The sequence below is a fragment of the Anomaloglossus baeobatrachus genome, chromosome 1, assembly GCF_048569485.1.
Source record: "Anomaloglossus baeobatrachus isolate aAnoBae1 chromosome 1, aAnoBae1.hap1, whole genome shotgun sequence".
NCBI classification, from domain to species: domain Eukaryota; kingdom Metazoa; phylum Chordata; class Amphibia; order Anura; family Aromobatidae; genus Anomaloglossus; species Anomaloglossus baeobatrachus.
Genome location: NC_134353.1, coordinates 546,160,548 through 546,185,187, shown reverse-complemented (window position 1 = coordinate 546,185,187; position 24,640 = coordinate 546,160,548). Strand labels below are relative to the sequence as shown.

Genomic DNA, 24,640 nt, shown 5'->3' with positions numbered 1-24,640 from the left:
GCCTCTGTAGGCTATGTTCACACAGGGCGTTTTTGGTCAGGTTTTGTAGCTTTTTTTTAGCTGCGGATTTGCCTTGGTTTTATGCAAATCCATGCTAATAAAACACTTCTTTTACAGTCCCAGCAAAGTCCAAGAGATTTCTGAAAACACACACACACGGATTTTTTCCTGTTTTGACAAATACCTGCGTTATGGGTCAGGTTTTAAAGAATAAAAATGTCAATTCTTGCAGCGTTATTGCACCCACAGAGAGCAATGAAAAAGTGCAAATACTGCAGTAAAACCTGACCCATAAAGTATTCATCCGGTTTTTATCAGGTTTTGGTGGCAAAACCTGATGAAAAGTAGAAGGTGACCTCACAGGACAGCGCGACACAGAACTCGTAATCGCCCGACACTGGAGTCAGCTGATCTCCTGACCTCATAGCCCGCACACGCTGCGATGGATGCAGGTTTAGCAGTCAGTGCCCACTGACAAATCAAGTGTGACATTGTGCGGGCTGTGTAGTCAGGAGTTCAGCTGAGTTCAGATAAACCGACTCCAGTGCCGGTTGCTTACTTGTTCTGTGTCCCGCTGCTTCCATCACAGCGTGTGCAGGCTGTGTGGTCAGGAGTGCAGCTAAGTTCAGATCAGCTTACTCCAGTGCTGGTTGCTTACTTGTTCTGTGTCCCGCTGCATCCATCGCAGCGTGTGCGGGCTGTGAGGTCAGGATGACACCAGCCAATTTTTCAGTCAAATGGGGCTTCTTCCCTTCCGAGCTCTGCCATGCACTCAAACAGTTCATTTCCACCACATGTGAGGTATCAGCGTACTCAGGAGAAATTACACAAATTGTATGGTGCATTTTTTCCTGTTGCCCTTGTGAAAAAAGCTATCTGGTTTAAGTACCAATTTTGTGGTTAAAATGTATTTTTTTATTTTCATGGCTCAACGTTATAAACTTGCAAGGTGCTCACCAAACATCTAGATATATTCCTTGAGGGGTCTAGTTTCCAAAATGGGTTCACTAGTGGGGGAGCTCCACTTTTTAGGCACCTCAGGGGGTCTCCAAACGTGATATGTCGTTCACTAACGATTCCAGTTAATCATGCATTCAAAAAGTTAAATGGCACTCCTTCCCTTTCAAGCCCTGCCGTGAGCCCAAACAGTATATTTCACCGCATATTAGGTATCGGCGTATGCAGGAGAAATTGCACAACAAACTGTATGGTGTATTTTCTCCTATTACCCTTCAGAAAATTCAAAGTTTGAGGCTAAGGTAACATTTTTGTGGGAAAAATTATAATGTTTTCCTTCCACATTGCTTTGATTGTTGTGAAGCACCTAAAGGATTAATACATTTTTTGGATGCGGTTTTGAGCAGTGTGAGGGGTGCAGTTTTTAGAATGGTGTCACATTTGGGTATTTTCTGTCACCTAGACCTCTCAAAATCACTTCTAATGTGATGTGGTCCCTAAAAAAATGGTTTTGTAAATTTTGTTTTAAAAATGGGAAATTGCTGATGATCTTTGAACCCTTCTAACTTCCTAACAAAAAAAAACAGTTATATTTCAAAAATTGTGCTGATGTAAAGTAGACACGTGGGAAATATTATTTAGTAACTATTTTGTGTGACTGAACTCTCTGGTTTCAGGGTATTAAAATTAAAAATTTGCAAAATTTTCTAAATTTTTGCCAAATTTCTGATATTTTCACAAATATAAGCAAAAAATATTGTCTTAATTTTACCCCATCCTGAAGTACAATAAGCCACGAAAAAAAAAATCTCAGAGTCACCAGGATCCGTTGAAGTGTTCCAGAGTTATAACCTGTCAAAGTGACACTGGTCAGAAATGAAAAAAAATTGGCCTGTTCACAAAGGCAAAAACAGGCTCTGGCACGAAAGGGTTAAAACATTCACTCATTCTGGCATTTGGCGAATATAAATAATTTGGGAAATCCTAATTGACCTGAAATTGGAAACTATTATTCTGATTTCATGTCAGATAGTGAGAAAAACATGTATATGTGTCTTTTTAGATAGTTTATGTAAACTTCTGGTTTGAACTGTAAAGGACAAGTGTCTTTCACGTGATGTATATGCCCCACTGTTTCCCATGTGATGTATATGCACCAGTCTCACTGTCTCCCATGTGACGTATATGCACCTGTCCCCAGTGTACACCATATGACGCATATACAGCAGGCTTGGTGTCTACTATATGATGTACATGCTCCAGCGTTTAGTATAGGATGTATACACAGGATCTAGGTATGTCTTATGTGATCGTAAAGAAAATATCCAGCTCACCCTGAGACCCGCCCACTCTCTCGGTGGTGTAGAAGCAAATGATCCTGTTGTTGCCTAGCATTGAAGCACATGTGAAGGAAGAATGATCCAGCTTCCAGCTTGTGATAAAATTCAGCTTTTAATGAAAAATTCGTAAAACCACAGTTCACATTATCCAAACTTTTGTATAACACCAAGACTAGGAAAAAAAAAAAATTAACGGTCAAAACCGCACTACAGACGCGTTTCAACCACTTGGCTCTTAAACGCATCTGGTGTGCAGTTTTGACCGTTAATATTTTTTTTCCTAGACCTGGTGGTGTTATAAAAGTTTGGATAATGTGAACTGTGGTTTTACTAATTTTTCATTAAAAGCTGGATTTTATCACAAGCTGGATCATTCTTCCTTCATCCATGTCTTATGTGATGAATACTGCAATCTCAGTGTCTCCTATCTGATGTGTATACAGTAGTCTCAGTGCCTTCTATGTGTTGTATTTATAGAAGCCTCAATGTAGCTTATGTGATGTGTACTGCAGAATTCCCACAGCCTGATCTATAAAGGATATATGTGGGGAATGAGGAATTTTCCAGTTTGAATAGATATGCAGTGTAACATTCATCTGTATTCAGACCAACTTATTGCTGAGAGCAATTCTTTACAAAACTTACTGAAAAGATTCGACTGCGCTCTAGACCGACAAACCTTAAATGCAGTTGCGATTAGCAAGATCATCATTCATGGCACCTAACAGGACATCCTCACTAAAGAGAATCAGTTCCAGACATCACACTAGAGGTGAGTTAATTGTTAACTATTGCAGGATCATTTTCAAGGTCATAATTTTTTATGGCCCGTGAATAAGATTATAAATATAAAGATTATACATATACAAATGGCCATTCACAAAAGAAAGGTTCCCCACGCCAGCTGTAAACCATGACGTTTACCAAGAGCTGGTGTGTACTAAATAAAAAAAAAAAAGTGCATCTTCTGATGTGATCCCTTAATTATTTCTCCGAGTAGATTACTAATTTTCTTATTCAGCATCACCTAAAAAACCCAAAAAAAAACCAAAACAAAAACACAACACCCCCTTTTGGCATTATACTCACTCACCAACCTAACCAAACCCTACTCCCACCATTTGAACTGTTTTCCAAAAGTAAGGAACAGTGCTTTTACTCCATAATGTTTCATGCGCATATCTTCAACCACTTAACTCCACCATTAAATCTATTCCCCCTACAGACCTCTAGAATCAAACTAAACAATTTCTTCGGGTGAAGAACCACACTTTTTCCCTCTAAGGTGCATTTTAGCTGGGGAAGAAAAAAAAAAATCAATGAATACAAAATCTTGGCTGGAGAGCGCATTCTTTTTTTTGGCTTCAGAAAAGGCCCTTCATTGTGGTGAATTCCTTGGAAAAGTCTGGAGATACAAATGTTGACGATGTTACATACAAAATGTTTACTCTCACTTAAAGGGGTTTTCCCATGAAGTTAATTTTAAAGTTTATTTTAAATCAATAGATCTTGGAATAAAAATGGTTTCTACATTTGGATTTGTAGAAAAAAAAGTTCCTGTGCTGAGATAATTTCATTTACACTGGGGAAAATAAGTATTTGATATACTGCCGATTTTGTAACTTTTTCCTAGAATGAAGAGGTCTGTAATTTTTATCGTAGGTACACTTCAATTGTGACAGACAGAATAAAAAAATCCAGAAAATCACATTGTATAATTTTTAAATAATTAATTTGTATTTTATTGCATGTTCTTGCGTGAGAAGGGGGACCTTGCGTGCCCTGCAGGATATTAATCCATGACGGCGTAGTGATTACTAACGGTAGTCTTTGAGAATGTGGTGCCAGCTCTCTTAGGTCATTGACCATATCTTCCCATGACGTTCTGGGCTGATTCCTGACCTTTTTATGAATTGTCCTTACTCCACTAAGCCAGATCTTGCACAGAGTCCCAGACTGAGTAAGGTTGACAGTCATCTTGTGTTTTTCATTTTCTACAAGTAAAATATATCTTTGTACCGTGTTAGCCAGTAGAGATAAGAAAAATTGTTTAAAAGAACTGAGAATCCTCAGTGGTTGATACTTTTTAATGGCTAACTGAAAAGGTGGTAATAATTGCAAGCTTTTGAGACTACTCAGGTCTCTTCATCAGGCATGGTACCATTACCATGCCTGATGAAGAGACCTGAGTAGTCTCGAAAGCTTGCAATTATTACCACCTTTTCAGTTAGCCATTAAAAAGTTTCATTTTCTAATAATTGCACCAACAGTTGTTGCATGCTCACCAAGCTGCTTAACTATTTGTCCTGTAGCCCATCGCAGACATGTGCAGGTCTACAACTTTGTCCCTGATGTCATTAAACAGCTCTTTGGTCTTGGCCATGGTGGAGAGATTGGTGTGTGATTGATGGAGTGTGTGGATAGAGGTCTGTTATACAGGTGACAGGTTCAAAACGGGTGTAATTAATACAGGTAATGAGTGCAAAGTGGGAGGGCTTCTTAAAAAAAAAATAACAGGTCTGTGAGAGCCAGAATTCTTGCATGTTGGTAGGTTATTTAATGCAATAAAATGCAAATTAATTATTTAGTAATCATACAATGTGATTTTTCTGGAGTTTTATTTTTGGATTCTATCGTAGTTGAAGTGTGCCTACGATAAAAATCACAGACCTCTCCATTCTTTGGTGGGAGAACTTGCAAAATAGGCAGTAAATACTTACTTTCCCCACTGTATATGCCCCTGTTATGTACTGTGTAATGGCAGTGTTAGACTGTACAGGGACATGGTCTGATCATACCATATCTCCTGGGCAGGGGAGGAAGCAAAGAGTATAAAGACATTACAGCACGATTAGTGTCACGATCAGGTTAAAAAAAAAGGAAAATGTGCTGTTTTCCTACAACTAAGTGACTAGTTCTGAATAAATTCTGTAAATTTCCTCCACTGCTTTTTGGGAAGCCCAGAATATGTAAATTGGATCATCTAGTGCTGTTGTCCACACTAGACACTTTATTCTTTTACCGTGAATTTTCCTCTGGGATTGTGACCAAATCACTCTTGACCTCTGCCATCTTCTGATTTAATGCCACAAATGGTTTCCAGTTTTCCTTAGATTTCTCCCATAAGTCATCTAGGACCATAGCAATATCATTACGGAGAGCCATCTTGTGCAGTGTAAGGTTATCAAGTGCAGATTGTTTCACAGGGGCTAAGATTTCACCAAGAAAATTTTTACATTACATCATGCCTCCCACCTCTTCAAATTCCTCAACCTCCAGAACAGAGAACCTCAAGCCTGGAAAAGAATGAATTGTGGAAGAGCCCTGCCAGACCACAAAAACGCAGCATGTCAATTATTCCCGCGTTTTTCACTGCGCTTTTCATCCATTGAGTTCAATGGGATGTTGAAAGACGCAATGAGAAACGCAAATAGCTGCGTTTTGGTGCGTTTCTAAGACCAAAAACGCAGCTATAAACGCAGGAGGTGGGTAGTAAAGTGACGTGTACAGGAAGAGGATTCCTTCTGTCAGTATATACAGAAGCGTGAATCCTCCCGGTACCGTCACCGCCGCTTCCACCTCCCGTCCTGTGCATGTCAGCTGCCGTGCGGTGTCATGTACAGGCAGGAGGTGGAAGCGGCTGCGAAATCAAAAGTGAACAGTAGAAAAAAAAAAAAAGTCAATACTCACCTGTCTGCAGACTCTCGGTGCCATGCCCGCTCCCATCTCCTCCCGGTACCGCCGCTCTGGCTGTGTGCAGTCTCCCCGGGACAGGACCTTGCTTGCAGGACCTGGCGATGGATCACCTGATGCAGTCACCTGACGCATCAGGTGATCGTAAGTATCGCGGTGACGCGGCGCCCGGCCGGTATCAGCGGATTCGTCAGGAGACTTCATCCCTGATTACCGGCAGCTGCTGCAGCGATCGGACAGGATCAGACTCCCGCCCCATCGCTCCAGGAGCTGCCGGTAATCAGCACATAAGTGAGTATTATTTTTTTTTTTTTGCACCGATGCATCTGCTGATTGTATAATCGGCTTTTATACAATCAGCTGATGTGTGATGGGATTCAGGCACTTGATCATGACACATCATCTGATCGCTTTGCCTTCCAGCAAACCGATCAGATGATATTGGATCCGGATTGGACGGCGCGGGACCCTGACCCAGGATTACTGCGGAGGGGGGTTTATTTCAATAAAGATGGAGTCACTAATTGTGTTGCGTTTTATTTCTAATAAAAATATTTTTCTGTGTGTTGTGTTTTTTTTTATCTTTACTAGAAATTCATGGTGGCCATGTCTAATATTGGCGTGACACCATGAATTTCAGGCTTAGGGCTAGCTGATAATATACAGCTAGCCCTAACTCCATTATTACCCGGCTAGAGACCCGTCTTCAGGGCAGCTGGAAGAGTTGGATACAGCGCCAGAAGATGGCGCTTCTATGAAAGCGCCATTTTCTGGGGTGGCTGCGGGACTGCAATTCACAGCGGGGGTGCCCAGAAAGCATGGGCACCCTGCACTGTGGATTCCAATCCCCAGCTGCCTAGTTGTACCCGGCTGGACTCAAAAATTGGGCGAAGCTCACGTCATTTTTTTTTTAAATTATTTCATGAAATTCATGAAATCCTTTTTTTTTTTAAATTATTTCATGAAATTCATGAAATAATTTAAAAAAAAAAGGGCTTCCCTATATTTTTGGTTCCCAGTCGGGTACAAATAGGCAGCTGGGGGTTGGGGGCAGCCCGTACCTGCCTGCTGTACCCGGCTGCTGAAAGGGGGGAGAAAAGGCGCAAATAGGGTTTTACCCGGTATTAACCGTGTAAGGATGTAGAAAGATACACTCACCTGGAGCGGTTGTGCCAGTCACAACCCCTTGTAAAGCATATGAGTGTCCGCGTGGTTCCAGCAGCAGCCCCGTGAAGACTTAGTGAAAAAAATGCATATATATATATATATATATATATATATATATATATATATATATATATATATATATATATATATATATATATATATATGTGTGAGAATCGGGTTTTAGCCGCGCTAAGAAACCACTGTTGCCAGGATGTAGTTTATATTAAAAAACTCTTTCTTTATTGCAGTATCCAACGCGTTTCAGAGACATAAGCCGTCTCCTTCTTCAGGGAAAAAGAGAATCTCATAAAAATGCATATATATATATGCATTTTTTTGCTGTACCCGGCTAGCATACAAAAATATGGCGAAGCCCACGTCATTTTTTTTGTTTGGGGGGGCAAAGAAATCCTGCATACAGTCCTGGAAGGAGGATGCTGAGCCTTGTAGTTCGACAGCTGCTGTCTGCTCTCCTGCATACACTATTGGATGGAGGATGCTGAGCCTTGTAGTTCTGCAGCTGTCTGCTCTTCTGCATACACTAGTGGAGAATGAAGAACACATTGAAGAAGGAAATGACATCAAACCTTTTTTTTGTTCACTGATAAAAAACGCATAAAGACGCAGTGAGCAAAAACGCAGCAAAACGCAGCAAAAAAACGCACCAAATCGCGGCAAAACGCGTGCGTTTTTTGCCGCGTTTTTTCGACGCAGGTGCGTTTTTGTGCGTTTTTAGCGGCCAAAAACGCACAAAAACGCAGCGTCAAAAAGATGCACTGTGTGCACATAGCCTTACGCTGTTTTGGTTGTATGTTAAATAGAGCTGTTCTGTATAGGTTAAATAACCTCAATCTTAATTGTTCCAGAAGGATAAAAAGCACTATCTGTAATGAAAGGTAGCGAGCCACAGAGATTTTTCATAAATTTAATTGGATTTCCAGTATGAATAAATCAAGAACTATAATAGAAATAGATTAAACAGTAATTATATTCATGTTTCGGTATAATCAGGTGCCAGTAAAGGAAGAGAAAATAACACTAATAAGAGATACTGAAATCCAGTCAGGTGAAATAGTGCTGATAAATGAATATACATAGATTTGGCAAGTCTTTGAGCTGAAAGTCCTAATAATTCTTTAGCCATCATCTCTAATCCTCCCCTAAAACAAACTGTCACAAGAAGGCTCCAGGCTCATAAATCACAGCCACAGTGCTATAAGTGCTCATAGAAAAACTACATCCACTCAGAGTATAGCACAGCCCAAATAAATGAAATCCTCAGCGGAGTTCTTTAGTTCACGCAGCCAGGTAAAAGGTAAGAGCCAAGAGGATCATAGTATGGGAAGTTGAACATGCTGAACAGCAGCTGTAGAAGGAGGGGAAAGAAGCAACAATCAGCAAGTACTACAGGGACCTCCCATTGAGGCAGACGCTTCTTAATCAGGTGTTTAACTACAAAGTACCCCTCTCTTTAACCCCTTAGTGACGGAGCTAATTTTCACCTTAATGACCAGACCAAATTTTGCAATTCAGACCAGTGTCCCTTCATGAGGTTATAACTCTGGAACGCGTCAACGGATCCCAGTGATTCTGAGATTGTTTTTTTGTTACATATTGTACTTCATGTTAGTACCAAATTTTGGACAATTTTTTTTAGTTTATGAAAAAAATTTAATTTTGGCAAAATTTTTGAAAAATTTAGCAATTTTCAAATTTTTAATTTTTTTTTACCGTTAAACCAGAGAGTTCTGTGACACAAAGTAGTTAATAAATTACATTTCCCACATGTATACTTTACAATTTTGTTAAGATTTTGTTTTTTTGTTAGGAAATTAGAAGAATTCAAAGTTTAATCAGCAATTTTTCATTTTTACATCAAAATTTACAAAACCATTTTTTTTTTAGGTAGCACATCATATTTAAAAGTGACTTTGAGAGGCCTAGGTGACAGAAAACACCCCCAAGTGACACCATTCTAAAAACTGCACCCCCCAAAGTACTCAAAACCACATCCAAGAAGTTTATTAACCCTTCAGATGCTTCACAGGAACTAAAGCAATGTGGAATGAAAAAATGCAAAAAATAAAATTTTACCTAAAAATGTTGCTGTACCCCAAATTTATTCAGGTTTAGCAAAAATAACACAACAAAATGGACCCAAAAACTTGTTACCCACTTTCTTATGAACGCGCAGATACCCCACATGTGGTAAAAAACTTCTGTTTGGACAAATGGGAGGACCCGGAAGGAGCAAGATTTGAATTTTGGAAAGCAAATTTGGCTGAAATAGATTGCGGGCACCATGTTGCATTTACCGGTCCGCTAAGGTACCTAAACAGCAGAAACCCCCCCCAAGTGACCTCATTTTGGATACTAGGCCCCTCAAGGAATTTATCTAGATGTTTGGTGAGTACCCTTAACCCCCAGGTGCTTTACAGAAGTTTATAACGTTGAGCCATGAAAATAAAAAAATAAAATTTTACCACAAAATTGTTACTGCAACCAGGTAGCTTTTTTTCTCACAAACGTAACAGTAAAGTAAATCACCATAAAATTTATTGTGCAATTTCTCCTGAGTTTGGAGATACCTTATATGTGGTGGAAATCAACTGTTTGGGCACACGGCAGGGCTCAGAAGGGAAGGAGTGCCATTTGACTGCAAAATTGGTTGGAATCAATAATGGACACCATGTTGCGTTTGGAGAGCCCCTGAGGTGCCTAAACAGTGACGCTCCTCATCATGTGGCTACATTTTGGAAAATAGACCCCTCAAGGAATTTATCTAGATGTTTGGCGAGTACCCTGAACCCCCAGGTGCTTCACAGAATTTTATAATGTTAAGCCGTGAAAATAAAATTAAAAAAAAAAACAAAAAAACACTTTACCACAAAGTTGTTACTTCAACCAGGTAGCTTTTTTCTCACAAAGGTAACAGGAAAAAATGCACCATAAAATTTATTGTGCAATTTCTCCTGAGTTCGCTGATACATCATATGTGGTGGAAATCAACTGTTTGGGTGCACAGCAAGGCTCGGAAGGAAAGGAGCACCATTTGACTGCAAAATTGGCAGGAATCATTAGCGAATGCCATGTTGCGTTTGGGGACCCCTGAGGTGCCTAAAAAGTAGAGCTCCCCCACAAGTGACCCCATTCTGAAAACTAGACCCCTGAAGGATTTTATCTAGGGGTATAGTGTGCATTTGAACCTACAGATACTTCATAGATTTTCATAATCTTAGGTAGTCCGGCGGCATGGTGGCTCAGTGGATAGCACTGCAGCCTTGTAGCGCTGGGATCCTGGGTTCGAATCCCACCAAGGACAACATCTGCAAGGAGTTTGTAGGTTCTCCCCGTGTTTGCGTGGGTTTCCTCCGGGTTCTCCGGTTTCCTCCCACACTCCAAAAACATACTGATAGGGACTTTAGATTGTGAGCCCCAATGGGGACAGTGTTCCTGATGTATGTAAAGCGCTGCGGAATAGGTTAGCGCTATATAAAAATAAAGATTTGATTTGATTTTTTTTTTGTAGTCATATTGAAAATTTTAATTTTTTTCAGAAAAATGTTGCTTTAGCACCAAATTCCTCACTTTTTCAAGAGGAAATACCAAAAAAATGGAGCACACAGTTTGTTATCCAATTTCTTATGAGCGCAGTGATACCCCATATGTGGCGAAAAAAGCTCTGCTTGGACAAACAGTAGGGCTCGGAACGGAAGGAGCATGATTTGAATTTTGTAAAAGTTGAAACAAATTGTGGGCATCATGTCGCATTTGCAGGGCCCCTAGGTCACCTATACAACAGAAACCCCCACAAGTGACCCTATTTTGGAAACTAGACCCTTCAAGCACTTTACTCAGGGGTATAGTGAGAATTTTGAATCTACAGGTACTTCACAAAAATGTTGCTGTTGCGCCAAATTTCTCACTTTTAGGCTATGTGCCACCAATCTGGCGACACTGTGTCTAGGATGCAGTGCCAGCCCTCCTGCAGAGATGTGAGTGTTGTCCACGGGAGAACGCAGCTACCTTTGTATACAATTTGGGTTCGGGCCGCTACAGACTTTATTCTCCCTCCGAAGAACACTTTAGTCTCTGCAGCATAAATTGACATTCTGCTGCTCAGGAAGCCGCTCCGCAGGTCAGTTTATGCTGCAGAGAAAAGAAGTGACGTGGGCAGGAGATTTCTAAAAATCCTTCCACTGTCCTTGTACTGCACAACGCAGCGTTATGGACGCAGTGAAAACACTCTGCATGCAAAATTCTGCAAATGCTGATTGTGGGCACACAACCTAAAAAGCTAGGATGGATGGATGGATGGATAGACGTCTAACACATATATAATGTCCTACCCCCTGCATATTCTAAGCTGGTGCCCGTTAGTGACTTTCATTGTGTTTAGCCGTGTATTTAGCCCAAATATAAATAAATAATTAAAAAAAAAAAACCCACGTGGGGTCCCCCCCATTTTTGATCGCCAGCTGGGGTAAAGCAGACGATTGCAGCCTACAGACCACAGCTGGCAGCTTCACCTTGGCTGGTGATCCAGTTTGGAGGTCACCCCAAGCTGGTTTTTTTGGAAGAAGGAAGAAGGAGAAGAAGAAGAAGCCTGGTATTATCAGGGTGGGAAGGGCCATAGTTATTTGGCCTTTCCCAACCTAGTAATAGCAGGCCGCAGCCACCCCAGAAGTAGCGCATCCATTAGATGCGCCAATCAAGGCGCTTCGCCCCAGCTCATCCCGTTGACCTAGAGCGGTGGCAAACGGGGTAATAAATGGGGTTGATGCTAGATGTGTAATGTCACCTGCTGACAGCCGCTGTCTGCGCATGCGCCTGCAGCTTTTCAGAGGGAGGCGGAGTGATCGCGGGAACCGGAGCAGCAGCCAGGTACCGGGGAAGACCGGGGGTGATGGCGGGAGACCTGGCAGGGCCTGGAGATGACTTTTCTGTCACATGTGACATGTCACATGCGACAAAAATGAGGGAAGGAGGATGAATGCGGGCTGCGCACTATGTGCGCGTCGCCATCTTGCATGCTCCGAAGGGGAGAAAGGGGGGATTGCTCTGGAGAACCGGAGGGGTCCGAGGACCAGAGGGCTCCGGTGTACCGGAGGGGGGCTCAGGGGGAGGACATTTCCCTCCGATCTGAAACGTTTGATCATTTCAAATCGGAGGGCAATGAATGCAGAGCCAGCGGCAGTTTTCGGTGCGCTGTGGCGCCATTTTGAATGTTCCGGGGGGGGGGGGGGGGGAAATTCTCCGGTAACAGGGGCCTTGGGTGCACTAGGGGCTTATATTTCTTTCTCATCTGACATGTTTGATCACGTCTGATAAAAAAAAAAAGAATCAGTTTTACTTTCCATTTATTTTTTTCCAATGTGATCGGCTGTATACGGTGTATACTGGCGATCACATTATCGGGGTCCAAAAAAAACACCCCGATTCATAATCTGGGGGGGTCTCAGTTACCACCGGTAGCGGAAACCCCCAAGATTTTCCGTCACTGGGGGGGAGCTACAGTGTTTTTTCGGCCTGACGCTTTAAAGCGTCGGAACAGAATAAGTACCCTGTTTTTCCGAGGCTTTAAGTCGTACCGCCGTCGTTATGAGGTTAGGACTGGAATAAACAACCAGTCTTGATGAATCGGAGCCTGTGTCTTTAAATGTGTAGTTGTGTCGTCACGACATGTCATAGAATAGGACAAGTGGCTGTGCAACATGCTGTGTGCAGCTGTGTTTGCTGAGTAACGTCATGCAGCACGCCTGTTGATAGAATCTGCAAGCAACAGACCTGGATGGAAGACGAGATGCAAAAAAGAGGTAATTGCTTTCTTTCTGGATTTGGGGTCATCATACTGTGTGCGTGTGGTGATGGTTGGGGGGGGGGGGTCTATAGAGTCATCATACTGCATACAGATGCATACCGAGAAGATGTTGGGCTATCAAACCGTGTATTGTGGCTGAAGGTCATCATACTGCATATAGGAGCTGTGTGTGTGTGTGTGTTAGACTATCTATATCATATTATATATATCTATCTATGTATATATATCTATCTATCTATCTATCCACACACACACAAACACACACACACACGAAACCAGAAGTTTACATACATTATCTAAAAACGACACATCTGCATATTTTTCTATCTAACTTAAAATTATAATAAACCTTTCCTGTTTTAGGTCAATTAGGATTACAAAACTTGATATTTGCCAAATGCCAGAATAATGAGAGATAAAAATGCCTTAAAACATTCTATTACTTTCTGCTAAGTCAGTTTACATGCATTTCATTAGTATTTGGTACCATTACCCTTAAACTGTATGACTTCAGTAAATGGTTTTGAATATCCTTCCACAAGCTTCTCACAATAGTTGATAGGAATTTGGCCCATTCCTCCCGATATAACTGGTGTAACTGAGCCATGTGTGCAGGTCACTTTGCTCGCACCTGCCTTTTCAGCTTTGCTCATAAATTTTCAATAGGATTGAGATCAGGGATTTGTGATGGCCACGACAAAATATTGACTTTGTAATATTTAGGCCACTTTGTAAGCAGTTTGGCAGTATGCTTCGGGTCATTGTCCATTTGGAAGACCCATTTCCACCCAAGCGTTATGTTCCTGGCTGATGTTTTGAGATGCTGCTTCCGTATTGGCACAAATCTTTCCTCATGATGCCATTTATTTTGTCAAGTGCACCATTCACCAGGATGCTGTCCATCGGCTTCAAAGTTTCTTCTTTTTTACTCCAATTGTAACAATGGTCATTATTGCCTACAGTTCAATTTTAGTTTTGTTCCTGAGTACATTTGCAAACATGAATCTGGCTTTTTTAGATTCTTTTGAAGTTATGGCTTCTTCCTGGCAGAGTGGCCTTTCATGCCATGTTTATACAGTACTTGTTTCACTGTGGATAATGGTACAATCTTACCTGCTTCCGCCATCATATTCCCAAAGTCTTTTGTTTTTGTTCTTGTGTTATGCACGTCTGACCAAAGAACTTTCATCCCTGGTACACAGAACCCATCTCCTCCCTGAGTAGTAGGATGGCTGGACATTCCCATCTTGTTTGTACTTGAGTAGAATTGTTTGTACAGATGAACGAGGCACTCTCAGTTATCTGGAAATCGCACCCAAGGGGTAAACCAGACTTGTTCAAGTCCACAATTCTCTTCCTGAGATCTTCAATGATTTCTCTTGACTTTTCCATGAATGCTAAACAAAGAAGCAGTGTGTTTCAGGTGTGCATTAAAATACATCCACAGGTGTCTCTCTAATTAACTCAGATGTTGCCAATAAACCTATCACAAGCTTCCAAATACACATCATATGGGCTGTGCCATATGGTTTAAAAGCAAAATACTCAAAATGTATGTAAACTTTTGACTTTGCAGAAAGTAATAAAAATGTCTTGCAACATTCTCTTTCTCTCATTATTCTGGCATTTGGCAAATATAAATAATTTTGGTTCCAAATTGACCTAAAACGGGAAAGGTTTATTCTGCTTTCATGTCAGATAGTGAGAAAAATAGTATATGTAGAAACGTGGCACTCAAGATAAATGTGAATAGTGGTCTATAAATGAGAAGAACTTGTAGGATCAGCACAAGCACAGACGTTTCGGTCAAAGACCTTCAATTAGTGTGCGTGCAGGGGGTCCTCACAAGGTATAGCAACTTGGCAACTAACGTAGTCCGGTATGACGCAGTGTCCACCACATAGCAAATAATGAAACTGATCAGCATGTAACAGTGATACAATATACATATACTCTAAAAACAGAGTGTATGATGCCTTAATATTACTATTAAAAAGCACAAAAAAACCCAAACTTATAAAATTAGTTTTATATAAATATATTTTATTCACATACCTATTCCCTCAACCCTTTCCCTATATTATATACATTACCACAGCTTGTAGTTATACACACTCAGTATACATTACCATATGTTACAGTTCCTGATCGGGACTGTTACAGAGGCTGCACGAGCTGAGCAGCTGAAGGACCTTTCACTTGAATATTTCAAGGATCTTTCAGGTCATATAATCAGTCACATGACCTGAAAGGTCCTTCAATTACTCGTGTGTAAAATCCTTCAGCTGCTCAGCTCATGCAGCCTTCATTAAGCTTTCTTTCTTGCCGTTTACTGATCATATAGATCAGTGCAGAGCAGGAAGAGAGAAGGTAGCATTCTGTGTTTTGGAAGGATGGTGTGTCAGCATTCTCCTATATCACAAGAAGCTACCTGCACACTACAAGACGCAGACTCTTTTTAATAAGCGGTTTTCTTGTTAAAAAAAACAAAAAAAACCCGCATCTTATAGTCTGGAAAATATGGAATATTTAATACTGTACATTAAGATTATAAATCATGTTTTTCACAATCTTACTTGAGGTTGTTTGCCACTCAATTTTTCATACAATTCTGATTTTGGACGGTTTTAGAAAAGGAGACAAATAACGAATTCTACAAATAAGTGAATAAGTTTGTAGGACCATGGTCCATTATCTACTTCAGTACTATGTGGATGGTAGACAGCTGCCCTGTGAACTGCCTCCTACCAGCCAGAATCCCTGGTGCCTTTATTGATTAGTAGGCCTGGGGTGACATCATCGCTATGATGTGACGCTTGCATGACATTGTGTTGTGCCTACCGATCAGGACTCCCAATTGGTGGCCACAAAATACAGATGTGGCTTATGGACCAGGGTCTTGTAAGTTTAATTACTCTAGTATATTTTTATATATTAGTCCACACTATTTTTCTTTTTCTCACAGAACATGGAGAAGAACATTTACCAAGGCCAGGCAGTTTTATGATGGAAACTTTTACATGTCTCTTTTTTGGGCAGAAATTTGCAACTGTATGGTTTTCAGTGCCATTTATGAAATATTGGGTGAGAAACGTGATTAGCCAGGCAAGAAACTGTATGCCAAATTTATGAATTGTCACTTTGAAAGTCACAATTCTCACTCGAGCAAAGGGATAGCCAAAAAACAGTATCAAACATAATGCAACAGTGATTAATTTTGTGCAAATATCAGCATCACAGCCTCCAGCAAACTTTGTGAGACAATGACATAAGTTTACATCCTTTCTTCTGCTGTAGATCAGGCTGACTGCCAACATAACTGTATTTTTCTAACTATAGGATGTACCTTAGTTATAAAAGGAAAAAATAAGTAAAAAAAACAAAACCCTTTCACACCAAATGGCATGCTAAAATGTTTAATAGAGTAAATCCATAAAACATCAGCACTATAAAAGGAGTCTGCTTGTACTTAACAAAGAAGTAAAAAAATCCTTAGTCTAACTACACTTTGTGAGAAAACTAAGAATTCATCATCATTATTCTCAAATCTTAGGAAACACCAGTTTGTCATTGACTAATAAGGAGAAACTTTAATCTTGAAGATCTCTGCTATTAGTCCTGAAACCCTAAATATTAAGTTAAGAAATGCTCCTCACATTTGTTTGCATCACCTATCCCCCTATAGGACATTATCTTCAAAGCCATCCAAGACATTATGGTCACATTTTTCGAAGGATATATTATAATTATTTCATCCTTTACTGCCTGAATTGAGATTTTCATCCATTTACAAACTTGTGATAGTGAGCCTTCTCATTCGTCCAGTAGGTGTCAGGCCATGATTGTCAGCAGCCATCTATTTGTTCCACTCTTCTCGCATAAAAACTTTAAATGGTTTGTTAATGGAGACATCTAGAAGGTTGAAAATTGATGGCAAGTCCTCCAGAAATTACAACTAAATGAGTTTTACTATCTTCTTCTTGTAATTTCATTAACATGTGCTCTAAACTGGTCAAGCACTAGTAGGGTGTCTTGTTTTCAGAAGCCCTCCAGGTCGTTTGGACCACACTTTTTCAATCCATACCTTCATTCCATCTTCATATATCCAGCCTTTCTTGTGAACATGCATAATAATTCCTCAAGGGATCTGCTCTTTTGGCATGTTTTTCCTCTTATAAATTAACATTGGTGGCACTTTGGTGCCATCTGAACAGCAGGACATCCCAACGACATGTGTTTTCTCATTTCTACAGATTTTCACCGTTATTGTTTTGGTACCTTTCAAATCAACTGTTCCGCTTGATGGAACATCAAGGGACTTCACCATATTCCCAATCTGGCACAGTTCAAATCTACTTTGTTTTCTAGCATCAACTACAAATTTGTGAAGAGACAAAAATCTCTCTTTCATATTCTTTTGCCATTTTTTGACCAATTCTATTTTAAATGCCAGTAGCAAAGCCAGATCTTTTCATAAACTTGTAGCACGAAGATGCTGAACCGGTAACATCCTCAATACATAGGTCATAGATTAATATTTTTGTATAGATGGAAATCCATTATTTCTGTGTTGTAAGACCCATCCTTTAATTTCCATTTCCAATTGTGACCATTTTGCAACAGTCAGGTAGTTAGCAACTAGCTAACCCCTAGGTTAAACACAGATGTGTGAATGAGGCCTAACATTCAGATCTAGATACTAGAAATGTTGTGGGTGAAGAATGGGCATAAACTTTTGCTTACTATCCATAAAAGTTTTGCTGGAGGCTTTCTTACCGATATTTGCACCAAATTTATCAAAGTGACACATTATGTCTGGCATCTCTAAATATGTCTCATTACTGTATTTCTTCTTCACAAAGCCCAACAAATAGCAAATTGAGTGGTAAGTGATCAGTTGCTAAGCGGCTACAAAAGTTTTTCATATGCTTTAGGCTAAGTTCACAAGAGTATTTTCGGTCCATGTGCTATCTGTATGCAAAACAGTCCGCATGTTGACCAATATCAATTAATCTGTTTGGCATTGGTTTTTCAGAAATCTTTTTGCAAAGATTAAACAGAAAACTGTATTAGGCCCTTTATTATTACTTTTAGCTGTGAATGAAAAAAAAAAACAAAAAACAAAAAAAGATGTCATATAGATGTTAAAAGCGGACCTACAAGTGACAAATAGCCCGAACTAAAGAAAGAAAAGAAAAACATTTTCATATGCTTGTGTGAACTTAGCCACAACATATTCGTTTTATCAGTGTATCCTGATAGTCTAATATAAAAAGAAATACTGCAACTCATTCCTCCGTACTTACAGCCTCTTCATGCTCTTTCCAGCAGTCAAAATCTGTGGCCATCGCAAGACTTGCATAGCAGAGCCCAGCTTCTTTTGCTAGGACCACCTCAGGAACCGTCGTCATATTAATAACATCAGCACCCCAAAGGCGAAACATGATACTTTCAGCTTTGGAACTGAAACGTGGGCCTTCTATTGTAATCATTGTACCTTTAGAGTGGCATTTTACACCAAGCTTCTTAGCAATATCTATTAAGACCTGGAACAGAAAAAAAAAAAGGAAGCTTTCATTAAATCCATTCTTTTAAAAAATATAAGTAATACTAGAGGGTGTTAACGCTTGAGGACAACCTAAATTTTACAAGTATATGTGTCATTAAAAAGGCTCACTTTAATTTACATAATCTCACAGCTGCAATGGGTACCACAAAAAAACCCACAAAAAACAAAACAAATAAGGGTACTTTCACACTTGCATTATTTATTTTTTTTTAGCAATCCGCTGTCTTGGGAAACAGCGAAATCCGTTAACGTTGATGATGGATTGTGCCAAAAGTACCTGCGTTGCTTCCGTTGGCCGCTGCTCCATTGCTTCCGCCAAGCGGAAGCAACGCTGAATGTAACGTTAAATGCTTGCGTCAAATTGACGCCGACCAGCGGATTCCGTTAAAATTTTTAATGTTTCCCTATGGTAGCGGATTCCGTTGCTAAGTGCTTAACAACGGAATCCGCTGCTGGATTCTGCTAATTTCTACTGAGCATGCCCAGAATGAAAAAAAATGAAAAAATAACAAAAAACAAACAGTCGACGGATTCCGTTAGACGGACGCCTAACGGACGCCAAACGGATGCAACGGTCCGTTATTTCACAGGAATCAGCTAACTGATTAAAGCCGGATTTGGTTACAAAAAGATTTCCAAAACTTTAAACATCTTAAGGAGCACTTTGCAAGCGATTATATTGAAATGGAAGGATTATCATACCACTGCAAATCTACCAAGACCCGGCCGTCCATCCACACTTTTATCTCAAACAAGGAGAAGACTGATCAGAGGATGAAGCCAAGAGGCCCATGATCATTCTGGATGAACTACAGAGATCTACAGCTGAGGTGGGAGAGTCTGTCCATAGAACAATCATCAGTCGTACACTGCACAAATCTGGCCTTTATGGAAGAGTGGCAAGAAGAAAGCCATTTCCCAAAGAAATCCATAAAAAGTGTTGTTTAAAGTTTGCCACAAGCCACCTGGGAGACTTACCAAACATGTGAAAGAAGGTGCTCTGGTCAGATGAAACAAAAATCAAACTATTTGGGCACAATGCCAAACAATATGTTTGGCGTAAAAGCAACACAGCTCTTCACCCTGAACACACCACCCCCATTGTCAAACATGGTGATGGCAGCATCATGGTTTGGGCCTGCTTTTTTCAGCAGGGACAGGGAAGATGCTTAAAATTGACGGGAAGATGGATGGAGCCAAATACAGGACCATTCTTGAAGAAAACCTGTTGGGAGTCTGGAAAAGACACACAAATAAACGTATCCAGGTGTTAGAAAGGCCAAGTCAAAGTTCAGACCTGAATCCAATCGAGAATCTGTGGAAAGAGCTGAAAACTGCTGTTCACAAACGCTCTCCATCCAATCTCAGAGCTTGAGCTGTTTGCAAAGGCAGAATGGGAAAGAATTTCAGTCTCTTGATGTGCAGAACTGATAGACACATACCCCAAGCGACTTCCAGCTGTAATCGCAGCAAAAGGTGGCGCTACAAAGTATTAACTTAAAGGGGATGAATAATATTGCACAGCTCAATTTTCAGTTATTTTTTATAAAAGTTTAAAATAAGCCATAAATTTTGTTGAACTTCACAATTGTGTCCCACTTGTTGTTGATTCTTCACCATAACAATAACATTTTTATCTTTATGTTTGAAGCCTGAAATGTGGGAAAAGGTTGAAAAATTCAAGGGGGACGAATAATTTCGGAAGGCACTGTATATTAAAATGTGTCCTTGGTGATGAAGAGGTTAAATAAAATATTGAAATAGTGGTGTAGTGGTACTGTAATCATTCAGATCTGGAGAATTAGGTCACCAAGCCACTCTCACTATACAATGAATGCTGTAAACAAATCTTATCCCCCCACCCCCCCGAAAAAAAACGCAAAAACCTTCACTGTTGTTTTTTTGCACTTTGGGGATGGGAACCATTTAAATTTTCACTTCAATTCGTAGGAAAGCCAAAATTAGCGCTGCTAGGGGTCCCTGGTGACACTATCTACATGTCAGTCACATTGCTGTAACCAATAAAATGTCTCCACAATGTGATCCTAAGCTTGATCATCATTTACCCTTTTTCCAAATGCCCAGACAGGGAGAGAGGAGACATAAGACACAAGCGAGCAGATCCCGTGGCTATGTGAGCTAGCCGTACAGGAGGCTTTCATTCTAAAATGCAGCAGCTGCTCCCTCTTCTGTTTAAAAGTTGAAAATCTGAAAACTTTAAACCTTTTTTTTTTTTCAGGTTTTATACTATTAAAAATGTAAATATTTAAAAAAAAGTCGAAATAATTTACATTGTTTTAATTTTCCTTATAATAAGCAACTTTGTGAAAAAAAAACAGTAGGCCAAAATGCCTGCAGGACAATGCGAGAGTGGAAAAGTCATACAGAATACAGTTATTCCATGTTATTGCTGCCAAAGGTGGTTCTACTACCTATAGATGCAAGGGGTGTACTTAATTTATCACGGTGTTCGTGATCTGAAGTTATATCTACTTAATTTTAATACCTTCTAAAGACCAGATTTTTTTTTTTTTTTTTTTATTATGTCCTGATACATAAAACTACAAAATTCTAATAGGGTGTACTTAGTTTTTCTCTTGACCGTGTACACTGTTATTCGGATGGGATTCTATTTTTCGCATCAATGAAAAAAACTGCAATTGGGAAAGTACCCAGAGTTTCCAGCAGATAGTAAAACGTCAGCGTCCTATTGTGTTAGCATCCTAAGTGGAGACACATGGACAAGAGAAATACATGCGGCAGTGTCGAGTGACTCCTTTTATGAAAAGCGCTTCACACTGCCGCTTGCTTCATTTGTCCACAGGATGCCCGAACCTTGGCCAGCAGCGATAATGAAAGCTTTGAGAAAAGAGTGAGTTTGGATGAGAGGTGTCTATAGCCACAAGTGAGGAGCATTTGTGGAAGAAGCGATGAGGGGGAATGAGAAGGACAGCGCAGATACTGATGGAGGAGACTTCAGCTGAATAAGACACTAAGGCTGGAGTTACATATGCCTGTAACTGGACGCCGGCTCTCCTGACAGGTGCGGGTCAGCTTCATGTACTTCTATGCAGCTGACATGCTCCTATCAGGGGAACTGGCAGAGTCCAGGTGATAGGATCCTCATGCAAGTCAAACACAAGTGTGACTCAAGCCTAACGTGGTACTAGGAGCGGACACAGGCAGAAGAACAAAATATGGAGGCAGTGCAGTAGCTCATCATAATCCACCATTGGACCTTTTGAGGTGGATATAGCTCAGATCAGAATCCCAATTTGCAGACACGGTGTTTCGGGGTGCTTGCCCCTCGTCAGTGCAAAGTATGGGGTGTCTGAGCTGGCTCATGAGAAAGCTATGTGGGGACCATATTGGGACCATATTGGGATTCTGATCTGGCATATATCCTGAGTCATATTGCAAAGGATTGTTAAAAATCCACTTGTGACTTTAAGGATCGCTACTTCCAATAGGTGGCGCGGCGCTAGAGTTTGTCTCCTTTACTGGAGAGACAATTTGTCTGCTGAGATAATCTGATAAAATGTGGTCCTGCTATGTACTGTGTAATGGCTGTGTCTGACTGTACAGGACATGGTTTGATTATACCACATCTCCTGGGCCAGGAAGGAAGCAAAAGAGTAAACAGACATTACAGCCTGGGATCATAGCTGATTCTTTTTGTGAGTTAACACTTTTCCCTGCCCATTTACAAAAAATGTTTTACCTCACAGAACAAATCATCTATGATCCTGTGCTGTAATGTCTGTATCATCTTTTGCTTCCTCCCCGGCCCAGGAGCTGTGGTATGATCAGATCAGGTCACTGTATGGTCAGACACATCCATTACACAGTACATAGCAGGGACACATATATAAGATTATCTCAGTACAATAACACATTTTTAAAAACACATCCAATTGTAGAACTTATGATTATTCCCAGATCTATTGATTAAAATTAACTGTCTGTGGGAAAGCCCCTTTAATTCATTGTTAAAAGGTATGAAGGACCTTTTTTTGTAGTATGTATTGGGTGGTGTGGCCCTCTCCAGGGCTATGCACATTTATCCACCCATCTTTTCCAGCAAAGTTTTAAATTATGAGCTAAGCCTAGTTCCTATCTCTTGCCCAGTTCAGCGGAGGCCCTTCTGGATACATGGAGAGGCGAGTCACAGTAGATAATGACCATCAAGTTAAAAAGAGTAACCAACGTTCTAATTATTTCATAAATCAATAGTACATGTGAAAATAAGCAACTGTGTAATATATCTTATCAGAGAAATCAGGTTCATTTTGTGCCAGAGCTGACCGTAATCATTTCTAAAACTCTGAATTCATAGGTAAAATCTACATCAGTGAAGACAGAATGTTACATTACTGAGATAGAAGATGGCGGTTGCTACTGATACAATTCTATGAGGCAGTAATAGAGAGGGAGGAGCATTGCCTGTAGCTGCTCCCTCATGTCTATATAGTATCTTATGAGCACCAACTGTCACATCTCAGTAATGGAAACATCTGTCTTCACTTTCAGAATTGAGAATTATGGAAAGAGGAGTCCTGGAGGCGAAACAAGCAGATTTGTCTGATAATTTTTATGAAAGTTTGTAATATATCTTAAGACTGCTGAGCTTTAAGCTTTTGGTGACGTGGTTGGATGGTCTTTTTCATTTCGTAGTAAAAATATATTTATTGCTCTGTACTCTTTAGGCCGCTATACACGCTGCGATATCATGACCGATATCACTAGCGTGGGTACTCGCCCCCATCGGTTGTGCGACACTGGCAAATCGCTGCCCGTGGTGCACAACATCGCGCGGACCCGTCACACTACTTACCTGCCCTGCGACGTCGATGTGACCGGAAAACCGCCTCCTTTCTAAGGGGGCGGTTCGTTCAGAGTCACAGCAGCGTCACTGAACTGCCACCCAATAGAAGTGGAGGGGCGGAGATGAGCGGGACGAACATCCCGCCCACCTCCTTCTTTCCGCATTGCGGGCGGGATGCAGGTAAGGAGAGGTTCCTCGTTCCTGAGGTGTCACACAGAGCGATGTGTGCTACCGCAGGAACGAGGAACAACTTCGTTACTGCAGCAGCAACGATATTCGAGAATGGACCCCCATTTCACTGATAAGCGATTTTGCACGTTTTTGCGACGATGCAAAATCGCTCATAAGTGTCACACGCAACTGCATCGCTAAAGCGACCGGATGTGCGTCACAAGTTCCATGACCCCAACGAGATCGCTCGTGTCGGTACTTTTTCTACCCAACAGTAAAATGGGAGATTTTAACGTGGCTTGGTGGGACAGTTGTTCATAAGTACTGAAGCACAATACAATCAGTGATAAGTTCTCAAACAGTATAAACTAGAAAAAGATTCCGCAATTGCAAATGTTTGGACAGCAGTATATAGTGGTATGAAAATGTTTGGGCGCCCCGGTCAAGATTATTGTTATTGTGAACAGCAAGTGGAAGATGAAATGATCTCTAAAAGACAAAAAGGTAAAGATGACACATTTCCTTTGTATTTTAAAGCAAAAGAAAAAAAAAAATATTTAATCGTTCACATTTGAAAAATTACAAAAAGGGAAATGGGCTTATGCAAACGTTTGTACACCCTTTGATATTAGTGTGCTCAGATAACTTTAACCAAAATTTCAGACAATAATTAGCCTGTTAGGGTTATGGCTTGTTCACTATTATTGTTATGGAAGGTCAGGTAATGGAAATTGCACAGCTTTATAAAAACCCAGCCTCCTCTAACCTTGTGCCAACAAACAGCAGCCATGGGATCTTCTAAGCAGCTGCCTAGCACTCTGAAAATGAAAATGGTGGAGGTCCACAAAGCAGGAGAAGGCTATAGGAAGATAGCAAAGCATTTTCAAGTTGCCCTTTCTCCAAATTGAAATGTAATTAATAAAATTACAGTTAACTAAGTATTGACCCTCTACTATAAAGTCATTTCTTTATAGTAGTTTTATAGAAACACAAGAATCTGACTTTTACCTTCACCTATATAGAGAAACATATCTATTTATATCTCTATGTAGCTGTATAATATGCAGCTGGCTTTTCTTAATGCAATACAGGTCAAG

General features: G+C 40.5%; 1 protein-coding gene across 1 annotated transcript in view; it reads right to left on the bottom strand.

Moving 5' to 3' along the window:
- MTAP (methylthioadenosine phosphorylase) overlaps positions 1 to 24,640 on the bottom strand; it is a 109,179-nt gene that overhangs the window by 23,526 nt on the left and 61,013 nt on the right. Inside the window, exon 6 of the mRNA XM_075339485.1 lies at positions 18,285 to 18,524. Within this exon, the coding sequence (XP_075195600.1) occupies positions 18,285 to 18,524 (240 nt within the window). The remainder of the gene's footprint in view (positions 1 to 18,284; positions 18,525 to 24,640) is intronic.